The sequence below is a fragment of the Rhinatrema bivittatum genome, chromosome 18 (assembly GCF_901001135.1).
Source record: "Rhinatrema bivittatum chromosome 18, aRhiBiv1.1, whole genome shotgun sequence".
Taxonomy (NCBI): Eukaryota; Metazoa; Chordata; class Amphibia; order Gymnophiona; family Rhinatrematidae; genus Rhinatrema; species Rhinatrema bivittatum.
Window position 1 is genome coordinate 4,184,816 of NC_042632.1, and position 18,122 is coordinate 4,202,937.

At 48.8% G+C, this 18,122-nt stretch overlaps 1 protein-coding gene across 1 annotated transcript in view; it reads right to left on the reverse strand.

The window, feature by feature from the left end:
• MATR3 (matrin 3) overlaps nucleotides 1-18,122 on the reverse strand; it is a 368,635-nt gene that overhangs the window by 97,373 nt on the left and 253,140 nt on the right. Inside the window, exon 9 of the mRNA XM_029583949.1 lies at nucleotides 7,133-7,257. Within this exon, the coding sequence (XP_029439809.1) occupies nucleotides 7,133-7,257 (125 nt within the window). The remainder of the gene's footprint in view (nucleotides 1-7,132; nucleotides 7,258-18,122) is intronic.

Below are 18,122 nucleotides of genomic sequence, written 5' to 3' on the forward strand. Positions count from 1 at the left end.
GGCCATCAACATGCATTTGCTGTTGAGGGGGCTATTAGGTGCCACGGGTTTGGACGCGCATTTTCCTCCCCTTACTGAGTAAGGGGTAAGGGAAAACGCGCGTCCAATAGCAGGCTAACAGTGCGCTCCGGAGCGCTCTGTACTGTGTCGGCCTACAAGAGAGATCAGGAGATGCAATACCTTGTTGACCGATCTGCTTGCAAAGATTCCTGGGACTTCGCCCGAATGAGCCGTCGTCCAGATAGGGATGAACTAGGACACCCTCCTTCCGCAGAGCCGCTGCCACCGACTACCATTACCTTGGTAACGATGCAAGGAGCAGATGCCAGACCAACAGCAGGCTTGAAATTGGTAATGCTGACCAGAATCTTGAACCAGAGAAACTTCTGATGATCCTTGTGGATGGAGTGTGGAGATAGGCCTCCGTGAGGTCTGAGGACGCCAGGAATTCCCCCCAGCTTACTGCTATCACTGAATGTAGAGTTTCCATCCGAAAATGCGGAAACCCTTCGGGCCCGATTTACTGTCTTGAATCCAGAATGGGTCTGAAGGAGTTGTCCTTTTTGGGAACTACGAAGTAGACTGAACTAGTGGCCTGCACCTTGCTCCTTCGGTGGTGCTGGAGAGAATAGCTCCACAATGTCGAGTAGTCTGTTGAGCGTTCTGATGGGCACTATTAGCTGTTCCGTAAAGGACCGCAGGGGGAGAAGAGGAACCTGTCTCTTAAGGGGCCAAGCATACTCTAAAAACATAAACCGTGCTGTTAGAATATCTAGGACCACCTGATCAGAGGTGATCTTGACCCACTCCTAGTAAAACAGGGAGAGACAAATCCCTCAACTCTGGGCGGCGAAGAGTGGTCGGAGACCCTTCATTGGGTTGCCTTGGAAGCAGCTCCTTGTGGGGAAGCCCCCCCCCCCCCCAAGGGGATCTGCGGCCACGAAAGGAATGAGACCAAGATAGAGACCTAGTTGAAGGAGGACGTTGAGAAACAGGTCTTGACAGCGAAAAACACCGTTGTCCTCTGAAAACGGGCCCTAGAGGAATTGAATGTCCGAAAATTCCTCAGTCTTCTGGAAGCTTGTGTACCTTATTCTCCCTAAGGGATTTGAAAATCTGCTCCAAACAAAAATTTACCCTTAGAAGGGAGAGAGCCCAGCTGCGCCTTGGAAGAAGAGTCTGCTGACCAGCTCCTGAGCCAAAGGAGATGACTGGCCGAGACTGCTGACATCATCAACCTGGCCAGGACCCTCAAGAGGTCATAAAGCAAATCCACTGAATAAGCAATCACCGCCTCCAGGCGTTCTGCTTGCTGCGCTTCTGCAGGCGGCAACTCCTGGGTACCAAGCAACTTCTGTACCCATCTCAGACCTGCTCTTTGCATTAGAGAGCTGCAGACCACTGCTCTGACTCCCAAAGCGGACACCTCAAAAATCCTCTTGAGGTATACTTCCAGTTTTTGATCTTGCAGGTCACGCAAAGCTGTCCCCCCTGTCACCGGGATAGTGGTCCTCTTGGTGACCGCCAACACTGACGCGTCTACCTTTGGAACTTTAAGAAGTTCTAAGAATTCCTCCGGAAGAGGATATAACTTATCCATAGCTCTGCCTACTTGAAGGCTCTAATCTGGAGAATCCTATTCCCTGGAGAGCAGCTGCAACAGCATGGGATGAAAAGGAAAAGTTTTGCAGGAGGAAACTGACCCGCTAAAACAGGATCACCTTTTGACGCCCCCGTATTTGAGTCCGAGGGGTCCTGAGGCGCATCTATATCTAACGCAGAAAGTACATGGGAAATAAGTGGTTCAAGCTCAACCCTTTTAAAAAGATGCAAGACTCTGGGATCATCCCCCTCCATGTGCACGCTGGACAAAGTTCCATCCAGGTCCGCAGCACCATCCTGATCTAGTAAGTTGGGAATGGGAACTACTCGAGCCCAAGTAGAACCTGAGGGAGTCTCCGAAACATCCCGGGCACCCTCCAATCTGCTTACCTTAGGGGGAGAGGGCCCAGAAGGAACACTGTCCTGTTGAAAAATGTGGGCCAGGTAAGCATTATGTATTAATGAAAAAATCAGGTGAAAAAGCAGGTAGGGGATGGGCCCGATCTGAAGGAACAAAAGAGCTGAGTCCTGGACTTGTCCCTGAAGTTGAGGGGTCCCCCGGGGGGTCAACCGGAGTCAAAACGGGCGGAGGCCAAACAAAAATCGGCATCAGGGCTGCCCTGTGGATGCGCGGTCAGCGGGGCAGACCCCCGAAGGAAAGGGCTGAAAAATGACTGCTCGGTCTGCTGTCAGCCCTTGAGGAATTCTCCCTGCCAGGGAGGCATTTGGAACAAATCCCCTCGCGGGAGAGCTGAATCTCAGGCTCCCCGTGTCCCTTGCGGCATGGGGGAAGGGAAACATCTGAGGCGCTGACAAAAAACTGCCCTCAAAAGCGCTCCTGGCAGCTGCCAAATAAAACAGCCAAAAAGTTTTCTGCGGACGACGTCAACGGCCCGGCTCACTTTCTGTATTTTTTTTTTTTTTTTAAATTAAGGCTGAGGAATGGCGCCTCTCAGGTCAATCAACCTTAGGGTAGGTGGAGCGGCTGGACCACCAGCTTACACCCCTAGGGACAGGAACGAAGGAAAAAAACCTTAATAGAAAAAGAAAACATACCTTAGAAATAATACAAGGTTATTCTCAAGGCAGCAACACATGCAAGTGGTAAGGCAGGCAAGCTTAAGAGCCTCCTATCAGTTTCCTGACTGACTAGAAAAACAAACAGAAAGGGAAGAAATAAAATTCTATAAAACTTTCCTCAAAGATTTAAAATTTAAGTGGGAGTCGCAGGTTCAAACAGCCTTAATCTGCTGGAGACAGAAGAATACTGATGGACGCAGAGGGTGCTCATGGGTTAATTCCGAGCGCCTCAAGTTTTCCTTCTGTCTCCATCTGCTGGAATGGGATATAACCCATGGTCTGGATTGGTCGGGTATGTTCAGGGAAATTGAAATCTGGCGTGGTGAGCTCAGCCATCCCCACCTGTCAGACCCCCATAACTTGAGCATAACCCCAACATCAGAGACTAACTTGGCTAGAATTGGGGCCGCCAACCTGTCAACAGCTGAACTTTCTGCTGAGCCCTGATTGAGCCACACAGAGGCCATTCAGTAGAACAAATGGAAAAGCTCTGGAACATTATTAGGCAGTGTCCCTGTTAAAGCTTGCAGGAGAAATGCAGCTGGGAGAAGCAGGGGTGAGTCATCCAAGAATTGAAGGAGAACCAGGACAACTGGTTGAGCTGTCTTCGTCTGAGGGAAGAAGTTCTTAATCTAAGTTTTGAGGTATGCTCATTGGAGGTTTTAGACAAATTCTAGACAAGGCCAGAGAAACTTTTGAAAAAGCTGCTTCAGTAACTTTTGACAGTTTTTGGCCAGTCATGATGGCAATTGAGAAGTCAGTTTCTTCTTCCCTTGCTTTAATGACTTTGGACATACATTAAAAATTTCAATCTCAGGAACAGTGAAAGTTTCATTGTGAAAGAGGCTGAGTGATATGGAAACAGATGTTTCACAAGTTAAAAAAGTTTCAGCTTAATATCAAGATTTAACTGTCATGTCAGAGGACTGAAAATATGGGGAATTTTATTAATTTTTAATTAACCCTGAAGTTGTACTACCCCCCTTGGGAAAATGTACTCATCACTTCTAAGAAAATTACTGAAAAGATTCAGGGAAAACTTCTAGTAATTTGTCAGCCTGTTTGGAGAAATTGGATTTAATTTCCTCAAGAGCTTTTATAGTAACTTGTTTTCTTACAAGATCATAATATTCTTTGCCTCTAAGAACATAAGAAATTGCCATGCTGGGTCAGACCAAAGGTCCATCAAGCCCAGCATGCTGTTTCCAACAGAGGCCAAAAACCAGGCCACAAGAACCTGGCAATTACCCAAACACTAAGAAGAACCCATGCTACTGATGCAATTAATAGCAGTGGCTATTCCCTAAGTATAATTGATTAATAGCCATTAATGGACTTCTCCTCTAAGAACTTATCCAAACCTTTATTGAACCCAGCTACATTAACTGCTCTAACCACATCCTCTGGCAACAAATTCCAGAGCTTTATTGTGCGTTGAGTGAAAAAATCTATTTCCGAAGATATATTGTTTGAGGCACAAAAAAGGAAAACTGCTTGCCATCTGTTAGTTTTCATTCCTGGAATACCACAGATCAGTCCAGATCCGTGGGTTTTTCATCCCTACCAGCAGACAGAAGAAAAACTTTACTGATACTGTTACTTAAGAATGTCCACTTGCAATCCCTCTCATTCAACTATGGGTATTAAAACTTCCCCCCAAACAAATTCTCCACTATATAACCTATAGTTTCCCAGAGCAGGCAGGGGTCTGGACTGATCTGTGGTTTTCCAGGAACGAAAATTAGCAGGTAAGAGAATTTTCCTTTTATGTTCAGACCTCACAGTCTAGATGCATGGGATGTACCCAAACTTCCTTAAACTAGGTGGAAGCCTGACAGACCAGCTCATAGCACATTCTCCAAAGCTAGCCATTTCTGGAACCTACACATTCAGTTGGTAAATGTCTTGTGAAAATGTACAGTGGAGACCAAATTGCCACCCAACATATCTCCTGCAAGGAAATTGAAACTCCGACCAGAAGGCTGTCTGAGCCCTAGTAGAATGAGTATGCATGCAGACCCTCTAGAATCAGTGGACGTTTTTGAAAATGTTTGATTCAATTGCCTCATCCGCCACGACGTAAATGGTAGATTTGGAAGATTTACCCTCTTTTCTCTCTCCACTCCACAGAACAAAGTTCTCCGAAACACTTGGTAACCTGCGAGTAATTGAAAGGCTCCATAGACCTCAGATCAAGTCCCTAGCATTGTGGGTCGACTCCAAAATTTCAAAATTTTTTGACACTAGCTACACTACCTGAGGCCCACAAAAGGCCGAGACTACCTTCAGTTAAAAAAGGTACAATGCACAACACACATCCCTCTCAAGGCTTCACGAACTGGGGGGGCTCGAGTCCTCTCCAATAGAAAGCTTGCTTTTAAAGAAGAAGATTACAACAACTGCCAACATGGACGAAAGGCCCACCGGGAACCAATTGCATAAGCCACAATTAGCCATTCTGGCTTGCCACCGCCAAACACCACACTTCGTGCAGCCAGGTAATACGGAGAAACATAAGGCATCTGCCACATACACGACCCCTACCTCGACGAGTGCCTGGGAGTGGAGACAGCGTCCTAGAGGAAGCCTGTTACTGGGGTTTCTGGATTTAACACAAACAGGTGCGGAGCAGACCGCAGGTGGAGCCCCAAAGCAGACACCTCAAAAGCCTGCTTAAGCTGTTACTTCCAGCTTACAATCCTGAATTCCTTCAGAGCAGCTGCTCTGGCAAACTGGAATGGTGGTCTTCCTGGTGAACACAGCAGGATTTTAAGGGCATCCCAATGATCTGCAGGAGCAGATACAGCTCGCCATCTCTCTCCCCACCTTCAAAAACCTGAGTATGGGAATCCCATTCCTGGCTGATCAGCTTCTGGATCTTCTTCAGAATGGGGGAAGGCGCTAGGAGGTCTCGGCAGGCCATCCAATACGGATTAACCCCCCTCATCTGCCTCCTCAAGGGATAGCTTAACCTCCAATTCCTCCAGCACCTGGGGAATAAGAGGTGCAACTCCTCCATCATGAACAGGCAAACCACCCATGGGTCATCACCCTCTGCTCGGGCCCCTAGATCATCCAGATCTGGAGGGCTACCCCATCACGGGTTCGCATCCAGATCCAGACAAGCCACCCTCAGCCTGAAGGTCATCCGAATCCCTGGCATCTGTAGCCAGGCGCACCCCCAAAGGCTACTCCCGTGGATGTTGCGGACCTCGCCGGGGACCCCCTCTGCCTCTTGGCTGTGTCAGCTGGACTGTCATTAGAACGCCTCTTCCCAGCTTCCCTAGCCAGGAAGGCCTCATGAAGCAGGACGATGAATTCAGGAGTAAACCCCCTCCCCCCCCCTTGGGCCCCTCTGGACTGTCGGGCCCCGACTCAGACTGTGCCTCCACACACTACTGTACCGCGGGGTCAGAAGGGAAGGGGAATCCCCGGGGTTTGAACCCCCTTTTACCCAGGTCCCCCTCCCCCCCTTCACCGCCAACCTTGAGGTGACCATGATTTTGCAAGCGCCAAGGGAGAGGGATTGAGATAAGCAGGCCACACACCATAGGCCCGAAAGGCCTCTACCAGCGGCCTTGTCAGTCATCGAGCCTGTAAAACGATCGCCGTGCTGCTGAAATCGCAGGGGATGGGTGCCTCTCACCACGTGACCGAAGCAGGAAGGAGAGAGTGTGGCCACCGCACAAGTTCGCCAGCACAAAAGAAAAAAGTGCTGACCACCGCAGAAACGCACGCATGGTCAGCACTGAAGAGGGTAATGGGGAGGCAATTTCCCTCTCCTGGAGGCACTCTCCCACCATGGCAGCCGCTTCTCCCTCCCCCTGCCAAAGCTGGACTCCCCCACGACGATCCACGCCGAGAAGGCCAACTGTTAGGCAGCTCAGACCCTGCCTGAGTCGTCGCTTTTTTTTTTTTTCATTTTAAAGGGGAGCCCCTAGCAGCTAAACACCCAGGAATCTAGTAAAAGAGCCCCCAAAGGGGATAACTTCTGAGTCCCAAGGATTGGTGAAGAGACTGGAACTCACTGAGGGAACCAGTCCCCTGGCTTTCAGTGGTCCCAGGGTGCGGGTTAAAACCAGCCAGGTGTATCCAACCCTGTTTGCCTGGCTGAACCAGAGGATGGTCCTCGACAGGAACCAGACACCTCGGGCAGCAGAAAAAAACTTGCAAACCAAAGATCAGTCAAGACTGCAGGTAAGCACCTTTACTATCTGGTGGAGGCAGAGAAATACTGGGGGACTGCAGGTGGCACTCTTGGATATGTAGCAGTGCCCAAAGCTTGCCCTCTGCCTCCATCTGCTGGCAGGTATGATTAAACCCGCTTGTCTGGATTGATCTGGGTATGTTCAGGAACTGACTACTGAAGGGATTACAAAGTTATGAAGAGAAAAAGTCATGCAACACAAGAAACCAAGTAGTAAAGCGTTAACTGTTTAATTTTACATACCTTTATTCTTTTGTACTTCTGGGATAAGTGGACTCTCACTGGCTGGCCAAACACCAACGCTGGACTGGTTGTGTAGTAATCCACCACAGCCAGTGCATCATCGCTATTAGACATTTTCAACAAAGGCCTGACAAGTTAAGAAATAAGTAAAATCTCATATCAGAAAGACTAGTGACAGCAATAAAAGTTTTCATATGACATGAAAGTGTTTAAGCTTAAATCAAAATGGGTCAATATTTAGCAATCTAAAAAGCTATTACAAACAGGCATTTTCAGTGGAAGAATTTGTAAATCACCCAAACTTTCAATTTAGTCCAAGTTTCTTTATTCAAAAATGAAAACAAAACAAAAAATATGGCACCATTAAGGGAAAGCAATAAATTCATGAGAAGCATATAAGCAACACTGATGAAGATTTTATATGAAACAGTATGTATATAAATCAATTTACTGCCAGATTTGAGTTATCCTGAACTTATCTTGACAGTAGCAGCAATTTTATGTACATACATTATATAGTGTTCATTTTTAAATGAATAGACACTTTGGATTTTGCTATACCAGTTCAGAATTGGGTTTAATGTCCTTTCCAGCTAATGGAAACAGAACCTAAGTTGATCAGTATTCTCTGCCTCCAGCTGATGGGCAAACTTCTGATGGAGCTGCAGCTCTGAATTTATCTAGGAATTCAAAACTAATTAAAAGGAGCTATTACAAAGGCAACAAATCTATTGGTTATAAAAGTAAACAAAAGTATGAGGAAAAGGAAGCTGATTTGGTTTGCAAAGGTGGTGGCTGAAAAAAGAAAGAGGCAAAAAGAATAAAAGATCCCAAAAAGGAACACAGGGAAGAATACCTGGTGAAGCTGAGGGAAATGAAAGAAATCAGGAAAGCAAAACTCCAGGGAGGATGACAGAACCAATATCAGGAAATATTTCTTCACAGAGGGTGGTGAATGCCTGGAATGCCCTTCTGGAGGAAGAGAAGACGAAAACACTGAAGGAATTCATAGGGGCATGGGATAAGTACTGTGGATCCCTAAAGGCTAGAGGTTGGAAATGAAGAGAGTGCATGGGGGGTAACTGGGGGTACTTGCTTGATGCAGCTTTTACTACCCTTAATCACACAGGCTGATTCAGTAAAAGTCGCGGGAGAGCAGGCGAGCGGCCACTCTCCTGTGGGTGCGATTCGGGGGGGGGGGGGGGGGAGAACATGCAAATTAGGGCCTGCAGTAAAAAAGAGGTGCTAGGTACTCTTGTCAAAAAAAAAGGAGGTGCTAGGGACGCTAGCGCGTCCCTAGCACCTCCTTTTTGACAAGAGTGGCGGCTGTTGGCGGTTTGACAGCCAATATTCAATTTTTCCGGCATCGGTTCTCGAGCCCGCTGTTAGATACAGGTTCGAAAACTGACGCCGGCTAAACTGAGGTCCGTCTTCCGACCCATGGGCCGCAGGCCAATTAAAATTTTTTTTAAATTGGGGCCCTCAGATTTAATATCGCTATGATATTAAGTCGGAGGGTGTACAGAAAAGCAGTTTTTTCTGCTTTTCTGTACACTTCCTTGGTGCTGGCCGAAATTAAAATGTGCGGCTTGGCTGCACATTTTACTTTCTGTATCGCGCAGGAATAACTAATAGGGCCAAAGGAAAATTGTTCTTACCTGCTAATTTTCGTTCCTGTAGTACCATGGATCAGTCCAGACCCTGGATTGTGTCACCAATCCAGCAGAGGGAGACAGAGAAAGATTCTGACTGGACTGGTGGGGTGCCACCAGCAGTCCATCAGTATAGCAAATGTTGCTTACCTGATGTAACAGGTGTTCTCACAGGACAGCAGGATGTTAGTCCTCACAAATGGGTGACAGAGGATGGAGCCCAACCACGGAAAAACTTCTGTCAAAGTTTCTGGAACTTTGACTGGCCCCTACTGGGCATGCCCAGCACGGCACCAACCCTGCAGCCAGCAGGGGTCCCCCTTCAGTCTTGTTTCAAAGCTACAGACAGTGCCGAAAAAATAAAAATAAGAAACGAACCCAACACACGCGGGGCGGCGGGCGGGTTTCGTGAGGACTAACATCCTGCTGTCCTGTGAGAACACCTGTTACATCAGGTAAGCAACATTTGCTTTCTCACAGGACAAGCAGGATGATTGTCCTCACAAATGGGTGAGTACGGAGCTGAGGATGTCCGGACGTGCACCAAAAATACCCAATGGCGTGCAACAGGCACAACAACTGGGGTGAAATTTGGTAGAGGACATCCGCACCCCACCGGGCAGGCGGAAGGGTGTTGGTACGTCATGTTGGAAAAAGGTTACGCAAGACAGATTGGCCAAAGATGGAGTCCTGTCATCCAGCTTTGTCCAAACAGTAGTGGGCTGCGAATGTATGGCGAGAACTCCAGGTAGCAGCCCTGCAAATGTCAGGAGGCAGCACCGATCGAAGGTGAGCTACTGAAGTCGCCATGGCCCTCACAGAGTGTGCCTTAACATGGTCTTGAAAGGGAATGCCAGCTTGCTGATAGCAGAAAGAAATGCAGTCCACCAACCAGGAGGAAAGAGCCTGCTTACCCCACAGGCTGCCCTAACTTGTTAGGATGGAAAGAGACGAATAATTGAGTGCTCTTTCTGTGGGTAACTGTACGGTCTAGATAGAAAGCTAGAGCACGTTTACAGTCGAGGGTATGCAGAGTCTGTTCCCCGGAGTTGGAATGGGGCCTGGGAAAGAAAATAGGTAGTATGATGGATTGATTAATATGAAACTCCAAAACTACCTTAGGTAAGAATTTAGGGTGAGTGTGGAGTACCGCCCGGTCCTGCAGGAGTTTAGTGTAAGGCGGGTAGGTAACTAGGGCCTGTAACTCACTAACCCTGCGAGCTGAAGTGATAGCCAAAAGGAAAATCACTTTCCATGTGAGATATTTAAGGTCACAGGAGTGAAGCGGTTCGAAGGGTAGTTTCATAAGGCGACCAAGAACCAGATTAAGGTCCCAAGATGGGGCCGGAGGACGTAAAGGTGGCTTCAAATGGAGCAAGCCTTTGAGAAAGCGTGTTACAAGGGGTTGTACTGAAATAGGGACACCCCCCGATACCTTTATGGAAGGCAGCTACCGCACTGACATGCATTCTAATAGAAGAGGTCTTTAGACCAGATTCTGACAAATGCCAAAGGTAGTCCAAAAATTTAGGAATTGGACAGGAAAGGGGATCAAGGGACTGAGAAGTGCACCATGATGTGTACCTTTTCCATTTATAGGAGTAAGATTTTCTTGTGGAAGGCTTTCGTGAAGTGATGAGGACACGAGAAACTGAATCCGATAAGTTAAGTGGTTGAAGGACTAACCTTTCAACATCCATGCCATCAGGGACAAGGCTTGGAGATTGGGATGGAGGAGGCATCCGTCGTTTTGAGTGATCAGATGTGGGTCCTTTCCCAAGGGAATGTGCCTGCGGATGAAGAGATCCTGGAGTATGGGAAACCACACTTGGCGTGACCAGTGAGGTGCGATCAGGATCATGGTTCCCTTGTCCTGACGTAGCTTCACAAGAGTCTTCGACAGAAGAGGAAGTGGAAGGAATGCATAAAGCAGACCTGTTGACCACGGAGGGAGAATGCATCCCTGAGCCGAGAGTGCTGAGTCCGAATGAGAGAGCAGTAATTGGCCACTTTGTGGTTCTGAGGGGAAGCAGAGAGGTCTATGTGTGGATAACCCCATTGCTGGAAAAGAGAGGTTGCTACCAAGGGATTGAGTGACCACTCGTGTGGTTGGAAGACACGGCTTAGCCGGTCTGCCAAGACATTTTCTACCCACGGCAAGTAGGTGGCCCTGAGGTACATCGAACGGGAGAGGGCTTCTGCCCAAATCTGCGCAGTTTCCTGACAGAGAAGGAAGGAGCCTATGCCTCCCTGCTGGTTGATGTACCACATGGCCACCTGATTGTCCGTCTGAATCAAGATTACGTGATTTGATAGGCAATCTTGAAAAGCCCGGAGAGCGTATCGGATTGCCCGAAGCTCCAGGAAATTTATCTGGTGTTTGGCTTCCTCTAGAGACCAGAATCCTTGAGTTTGTAAATTGTTTACATGGGCTCCCCAGCCGACGGAGGCGGTGGTGAGAATTATTTGAGGATCTGGTGGATGAAAGGGCAAGCCTTGGAGGAGGTTGGATCGATTTGTCCACCAGGCAAGAGACAGACGGAGTGCATGGGTGATGCGAACAACGGTCGACAGAGGTTGTGTGGCTTGTATCCATTGTGATTTCAGAGTCCACTGCATGACTCATGGCTAGACGGGCCATTGGAGTCACAAACTGAAGAGGCCATGTGTCCCAACAGAATGAGGAATTGGCGAGCTGTTGCTGTGGGTTGAGACTGCAATTGGCAAGCTAGGGACACAAGGGTTTGGACACGTTGATGAGGAAGGAAGGCTTTTTCCTGTAAGGTGTCCAAGTCTGCTCCAATGAAGGATAAGGTTTGAGATGGGACTAAGTAGGATTTCTCGTAGTCGACAAGAAACCCTAGAGAAATTAGAGTTTGAATTGTCAGGGTCAGGGAGGACAGAGCGATTTGCTGGGTTGGGGCCCTGATCAACCAGTCGTCCAAGTAGGGGTATACATGGACGCCTTCCTTCCTGAGGAACGCTGCAACCACTATGAGACATTTGGTGAAAACTCACGGTGCGGATGCTAGACCAAATGGGAGCACTCGGTATTGATAGTGGTTTTGGCCTACTAGAAATCGGAGGTATTTGCGATGAGACTGAGTTATCGCAATGTGGGTATAAGCGTCCTTGAGGTCTAGAGAGCAGAGCCAGTCCTCTCTTTGTAGCAGAGGTAGAAGTGAGCCCAGGGTTACCATCTTGAACCTTTCTCTGTGAAGGTACTTGAGGGCCCGCAAGTCCAGGATTGGTCGAAGTCCTCCTGACTTTTTTGGGATCAGAAAGTACCTGGAATAGAACCCCAGTCCTTGTTGGGAAAGAGGAATGGGTTCTATAGCGTTGGACTGGAGGAGAAGAGATACCTCCTGCTCTAGAAGAACAGAGTGGTCGGTAAGTCTCCACGCTTGTAGAGGCGGAGAGTCCGCAGGAAGAGTTAGAAAGTTTAGATGGTAACCCTGTGCAATGATCGCTAGCACCCAATGATCTGTAGTGATATGATGCCATTTTTGTGGCTTAGTCGACTCCTACTGGTATGTTTGGAAGAGGGATTAGGCATCTGCTCTCTAATTGAAAGTCAAAACCCCGACGCAGGACCTTGTTGCGGAGCTGGTGTGGGTATTTGCTTTAGAGGTTGACGAGGCTGAGGCTTTTGATACGGCCTCGTTGACCTGGACTTGGTGTGTGGGGGATAATACTTCCGTGGACGGAAGAATGACTTTTTAGGTTCCTTCTTAAATGGTTGTTTAGAAGGGAAGTCAGAAGAAATCGATGAGAGCTGCTTAAGGGTCTCATGATGATCCTTTAATTCAGCAACTATTTGTTGAATTTGCTCACCAAACAAATTATCCCCTAAACAGGGCAGGTCGGAGAGCCTGTCCTGAACCTCCGGGCGAAGGTCAGAAGATTTAAGCCAAGCCCAGCGCCTTGCCGAGATGGCTGTAGCAGACAGTCTAGTGGAAGCATTGAATGTGTCATAAGATGTTCGTATTTCATGCTTTCCGGCTTCAAACCCTTTAAGCACTAGGGTTTGAAGTTGTTGTTGGAATTGTTCTGGTAAGGTATCTGAAAATTCTTGTATCTGCTTGAAAATGACCCTGTTATATTGGGTCATGTATAGCTGATAAGCTATTTTAGAAATAAGCATGGCCCCTTGGTAAACTTTTCTGCCTATACTATCTAGGAACTTACTCTCCTTAGTGGGAGGTATGGATGAGTATGGCTTCATTCTTTTAACTTTCTTTTGTGCTGACTCCACCACAGAGTGGTGGTCTAGCTGTGGTTTTTGAAAGCCAGGTGCTGACTGTACCAGGTAAGTAGAGTCAGCTTTTTTATTTACTGGAGCAACAGATCCAGGAGTTTCCCAATTCTTTTTTAGAAGGTCCAGAAAAACCTGATGAATTGGAATAGAAGTGATGACTTGATGACTTTTGGGGCATCCAAAAATTGGAGTAATTCCATCATTTGGTGCCTGTCATCTTGCTCCGATTGAAGTTGAAAAGGGACCAATTCCGACATTTCCTTCACAAAATTTGTGAAAGAGAGGTCCTCGGGAGGAGAACGCTTTCTGCTTTCAGCAGGAGAGGGTGGTGAAGGTAAATCGTCGGTATCAGAGGAAGAATTATCACCCCAGGTGTCATAAGGATCAGGTTGTTGACCTGTAGGACCCCGAGGGGGTTGGATACCTGAAGGACCCGGTTGAGGCTCCGAGAAACCCGAAGAAATCACCGGGGGCATCGAAAATGTCCTTGGAGGCATCGGTGCCGGCATCGATGGAGCTGATGTACGTATCGCCCCGGAGGAATGTATCGGTGGCGAGGGACGACATGGCACCGATGGAACTACTCCCGGAGGAATTCGATACGGTGTTTCCGTACCCGATGAATTTGGCATCGGGGAGCGCACCGGTGCTGTCTGACCCGGGTATTACCGGTGGAAGGGCAGTCACAAGCGCTTCCATCCGTGCGAGCAGCGGTTGCCAGCGCTGCTGGAATCTGGTCGATGACTGGTTCCCACTCTCTGCGGCGGAGTCGGTGCCGAGTCTGGAACATTTGCATCGCTTATCGATGGCCTCCTGGACCAGCCGGTCAGTTCTCCCGGAGACCTGGGGTAACAATACCCGGCTCCACGGAAGAGGGAGGCTGAGGCGGAGGGACCACCGTCACCGGTGGAATCGCGGCTCCCAAACCCCGATGGGTGAGGGTTGCCTCAATGTCTCAGAAACAGAAGTGGACGGTGCCGATTCTGATCGAGACTTCTTCGGTGGTGGCTCGGACGGGTAGCGAGTCGTAGACTTCAATTCCTCGATGGTCCGAGACTTGCGATGTCGATGACGATGCTTCTCCCTCCGATCCCCACGATCCTCGGGGGAAGGGACAGGGGTCGATGGCCGTGGAGACGTCTATGGCAGACGGTCACCGGGAGGTAGCCGACGATGGAAGGAATTGGACGGTGCCGGTTCCGAGGACGTCGATGTGATGGACGGCGGAGTGTGAGCATGGAAAAGGAAGTCCCATCTTCTCCATTCTGGCTTTGCGAACTTTTGGTGTCATAAGGGCACATTTGGTGCAAGTCAGGACATCATGCTCACTTCCCAACATAATACGCAGACTCTGAGGGTCTGTGATAGACATGGTGCGCTTACAATCCAGGCACCGACGGAACCCCGACGCCATGGCCATTGACCAAAAATTTAGCCGCGGGACGGTCGACGGCCAGCAGGCCGCGAAGGCAAAACTCGACGGTAGCCGGCGAAAAACGGCAAAAAACTTACCGAAACACCGCGGACTAAATGTAGATAGAGGGGGGACCCATGTGGGGCGTATTTAACTTCAAAGAAGTTTGAGAAGAATTTCCTGTCAGGAATGTGGTAAGAGCTCCTTCACTGCGTGGCAGCTGCTGCGCGGAAAAAAGAAGACTGAAGGGGGACCCCTGCTGGCTGCAGGGTTGGCGCCGTGCTGGGCATGCCCAGTAGGGGCCAGTCAAAGTTCCAGAAACTTTGACAGAAGTTTTTCCGTGGTTGGGCTCCATCCTCGATGTCACCCATTTGTGAGGACAACCATCCTGCTTGTAGAAGGACTAGGGGACACTCCATGAAGTTAGCATGGGGCACATTTAAAACTAATCGGAGAAAGTTCTTTTTTACTCAACGCACAATTAAACTCTGGAATTTGTTGCCAGAGAATGTGGTTCGTGCAGTTAGTATAGCTGTGTTTAAAAAAGGATTGGATAAGTTCTTGGAGGAGAAGTCCATTACCTGCTATTAAGTTCACTTAGAGAATAGCCACTGCCATTAGCAATGGTTACATGGAATAGACTTAGTTTTTGGGTACTTGCCAGGTTCTTATGGCCTGGATTGGCCACTGTTGGAAACAGGATGCTTGGTCTGACCCAGTATGGCATTTTCTTATGTTCTTATGTTCCTGTGAGAATGAACGATATCAAAACAGAAACCTAACCAATAAAACTGGCTAACTAAACTCTAATACAGACCTGGGCAAGGGGCGGCCCGCGGGCTGAATCCGGCCCGCCTACGGTCTGAATCCGGCCCGCCCACTGCTGAGAGCAGACGGGGGAATGAGGCACTGCTGCCTTCCCTTGCAGAGGGAAGGCAGCAGTTCATTCTCCGCTCCCTCGCTCCCCGATTGGCCGGCCAATCGGGGGAGCGAGGGAGCGGAGAATGAACTGGTTTTTTTTTTTTTACAGTGTCCGGGGGGGGGGGGGGGAGTGACTCGAGCGAAGGCACGCTGTCCGATTGCCCGGTGCTGGGCAAGCCTTGCCCAGCACCGGCCAATCGGGCAGCGTGCCTTCGCTCAAGTTTCTTTCCTACATATGTCACGGAGTTTTTTGCCGGTCCGCGGCGCGCGCTCACGGTCTCTCCCCGCTGCCGTTGCCGCTGGGCTGTCAGCACGTTCAAGCCCAGTGGAAACGGCAGCGGTGTTGGAAGAAGCTATGGCACCCGCGGCTGGCCTTTTTCTTCTTCCCGCGCCTGCCCCCCCCCCCCCTCCCGTGACCCGAAACAGGAAGCGATACACGGAGCGGTGCGCGGGAAGGAGAAAGAGCCGTGCCGCATCGGCTGCAGCATCGGCCCCCGAGCAATTGAACCAGCCGGCAATCGAGAAGAGTCAGCAGCATGAGCCCCCGCAGGCCAAGAAAGAAGAATCCCTTCGGCCGCGGGAGGCTCATGCTGCTGACTTCTCGATTGCCGGCTGGTTCAATTGCTCGGGGGCCGATGCTGCAGCCGACGCGGCACGGCTCTTTCTCCTTCCCGCGCACCGCTCCGTGTATCACTTCCTGTTTCGGGTCACGGGAGTGGGGGGGCAGGCGCGGGAAGAAGAAAAGGCCAGCCGCGGGTGCCATAGCTTCTTCCAACACCGCTGCCGTTTCCACTGGGCTTGAACGTGCTGACAGCCCAGCGGCAACGGCAGCGGGGAGAGACCGGGAGCGCGCGCCGCGGACCGGCAAAAAACTCCGTGACATATGTAGGGGGAAGAGGAAGTGAGTAAGAGAGAGTGAGAAGCAGCCAGCCAGCCTGTGTGTGATTGAGTGGTCAGAGAGCTGATGTGTGTGTGTATGTGAGAGACAATGAAAGTGATTGCTCAGGGAGGTGACTGATGTGTGTGTGAGAGAAAAAGCATGGAAGTGAGAAGTCTGGGTATGTGGGAAAGCATGAGCATAAGAAGCCTGGAGTTGTGGGAGTGAGAAACCTGGGTGAGTGTGCATGCATGAGAGAGAGAGACTGCTTGGTAAGGTGACTGAGTGTGTGAGAGAAAAAGACTGGTGTGAGAGAATGTGATTCAGGGAATGAGAAGCCTGTGCACGTGGAGAGTGAGCATGGAAATGAGAGAGACTGGTGTGTGTGTAACAGAGAGAAAGTGATTATGGGAATGAGAAGCCTGTGCATGTGAAGAGTGAGCATGGGAGTGAGAAACCCGGGTGTGTGTGAGACATCATGGGAGGGAGAAGCCGGTATATCTGAAAGAGAACATGGGAGTGAGAGACTGGTATGTGTGTGTGTGAGAGAGAGAAAGTGATTTTGGGAATGAGAAGCCTGTGCATGTGGAGAGAACAAGCATGGGAGTGAGAGACTGGTGAGTGAGTGTGTGTGTGTGTGAGAGAGAGAGACAGAGAAAGTGATTATGAGAGTGAGAAGACCATATATGCAAGTAGAACAGGGGAGTGGGAAGCCTGTGCGTGTGTGTGTGTGTGTGTGTGTGTGTGTGTGTATGGCATGAGATAAACTGTTCAGGAAGGTGACTGGTGTGTGTGTGCCAAAGACTGTTTGGGAGATGATTGGTGTGTGAGAGACAGAAACTGGTCATGGGGGCATGACTGGTATGGTGTGTGTGTGAGAGACATGGGCACTAAGGAAGAGGACCATAAGTATAGAGCTTAGCTTCTACTGCTGCTTCTGGTGTGTGCCATGGCCTGCAGGGAAGGGGAGTAGGAGAGCTGCTGGAGGGGGTAAGTAAAGGTGGCTTTAAGTTATTTTTCTTGACTGCCATTTTAATTGTGTGATGTCTGCTTTTTTGAAGTATTTTATTGGTGTTTGGAGAATGTTTAATAGTTTTTATGAGTTTTTAATTGTTGGATGTTATTCTGTTCATAGCTGTTTAGAAACATTTATTCTGCTTATTAGTATAGTTTTACAATTATTTCTGTTTGGGGATCTATAGCTGCTTGTTAGTTCTGTTTTCCTAATAAGAGGTGTATTGGTGTTTAGGGTCTGATGTAATATTTGTAGTGTTGCCTTTTCATAGATAGGGTTGCTCCTGTTTGAGTGTATTCCATAATACAGGTGTAACTGTGTGCGGATTAGTTTATGTGCATTACTACAGATTCTGGGAGTATGTTAGGTCGGTTCTGTGTCTGTTACCGAGATGAGATATTTTGCTAGCATGTAAGCGTTTGTATCGGTCTTATTTGTTGTGTTTTCTCAGAGGACATACATTGGTGGTAAACTGCTGTCTTTTCATAAGTAGGGCTATTGAGAACTGAGTTAATTATATTAGTCCGGCCCTCTAAAACCATCCCAATTTCTCATGCGGCCCCATGGGAAAATTAATTGCCCACCCCTGCTCTAATACATACTTCCTACTCACAAATCCTAAGTTGAAGCAGCATCCCAAGGAACCGTCAAAAATAAACACGCAAACATTGAAAAAGTAGATAGCATGAAATGCGATTTAAACACCAAAACAGTGAACGAGCGGACTCTCCGAAAAATAATTGCTATACACAGACAAAGGGCGGGCCCCTGGACTGATCCATGGTACTACAGGAACGAAAATTAGCAGGTAAGAACCAATTTTCCTTTCCCTGTACGTACCTGGATCAGTCCA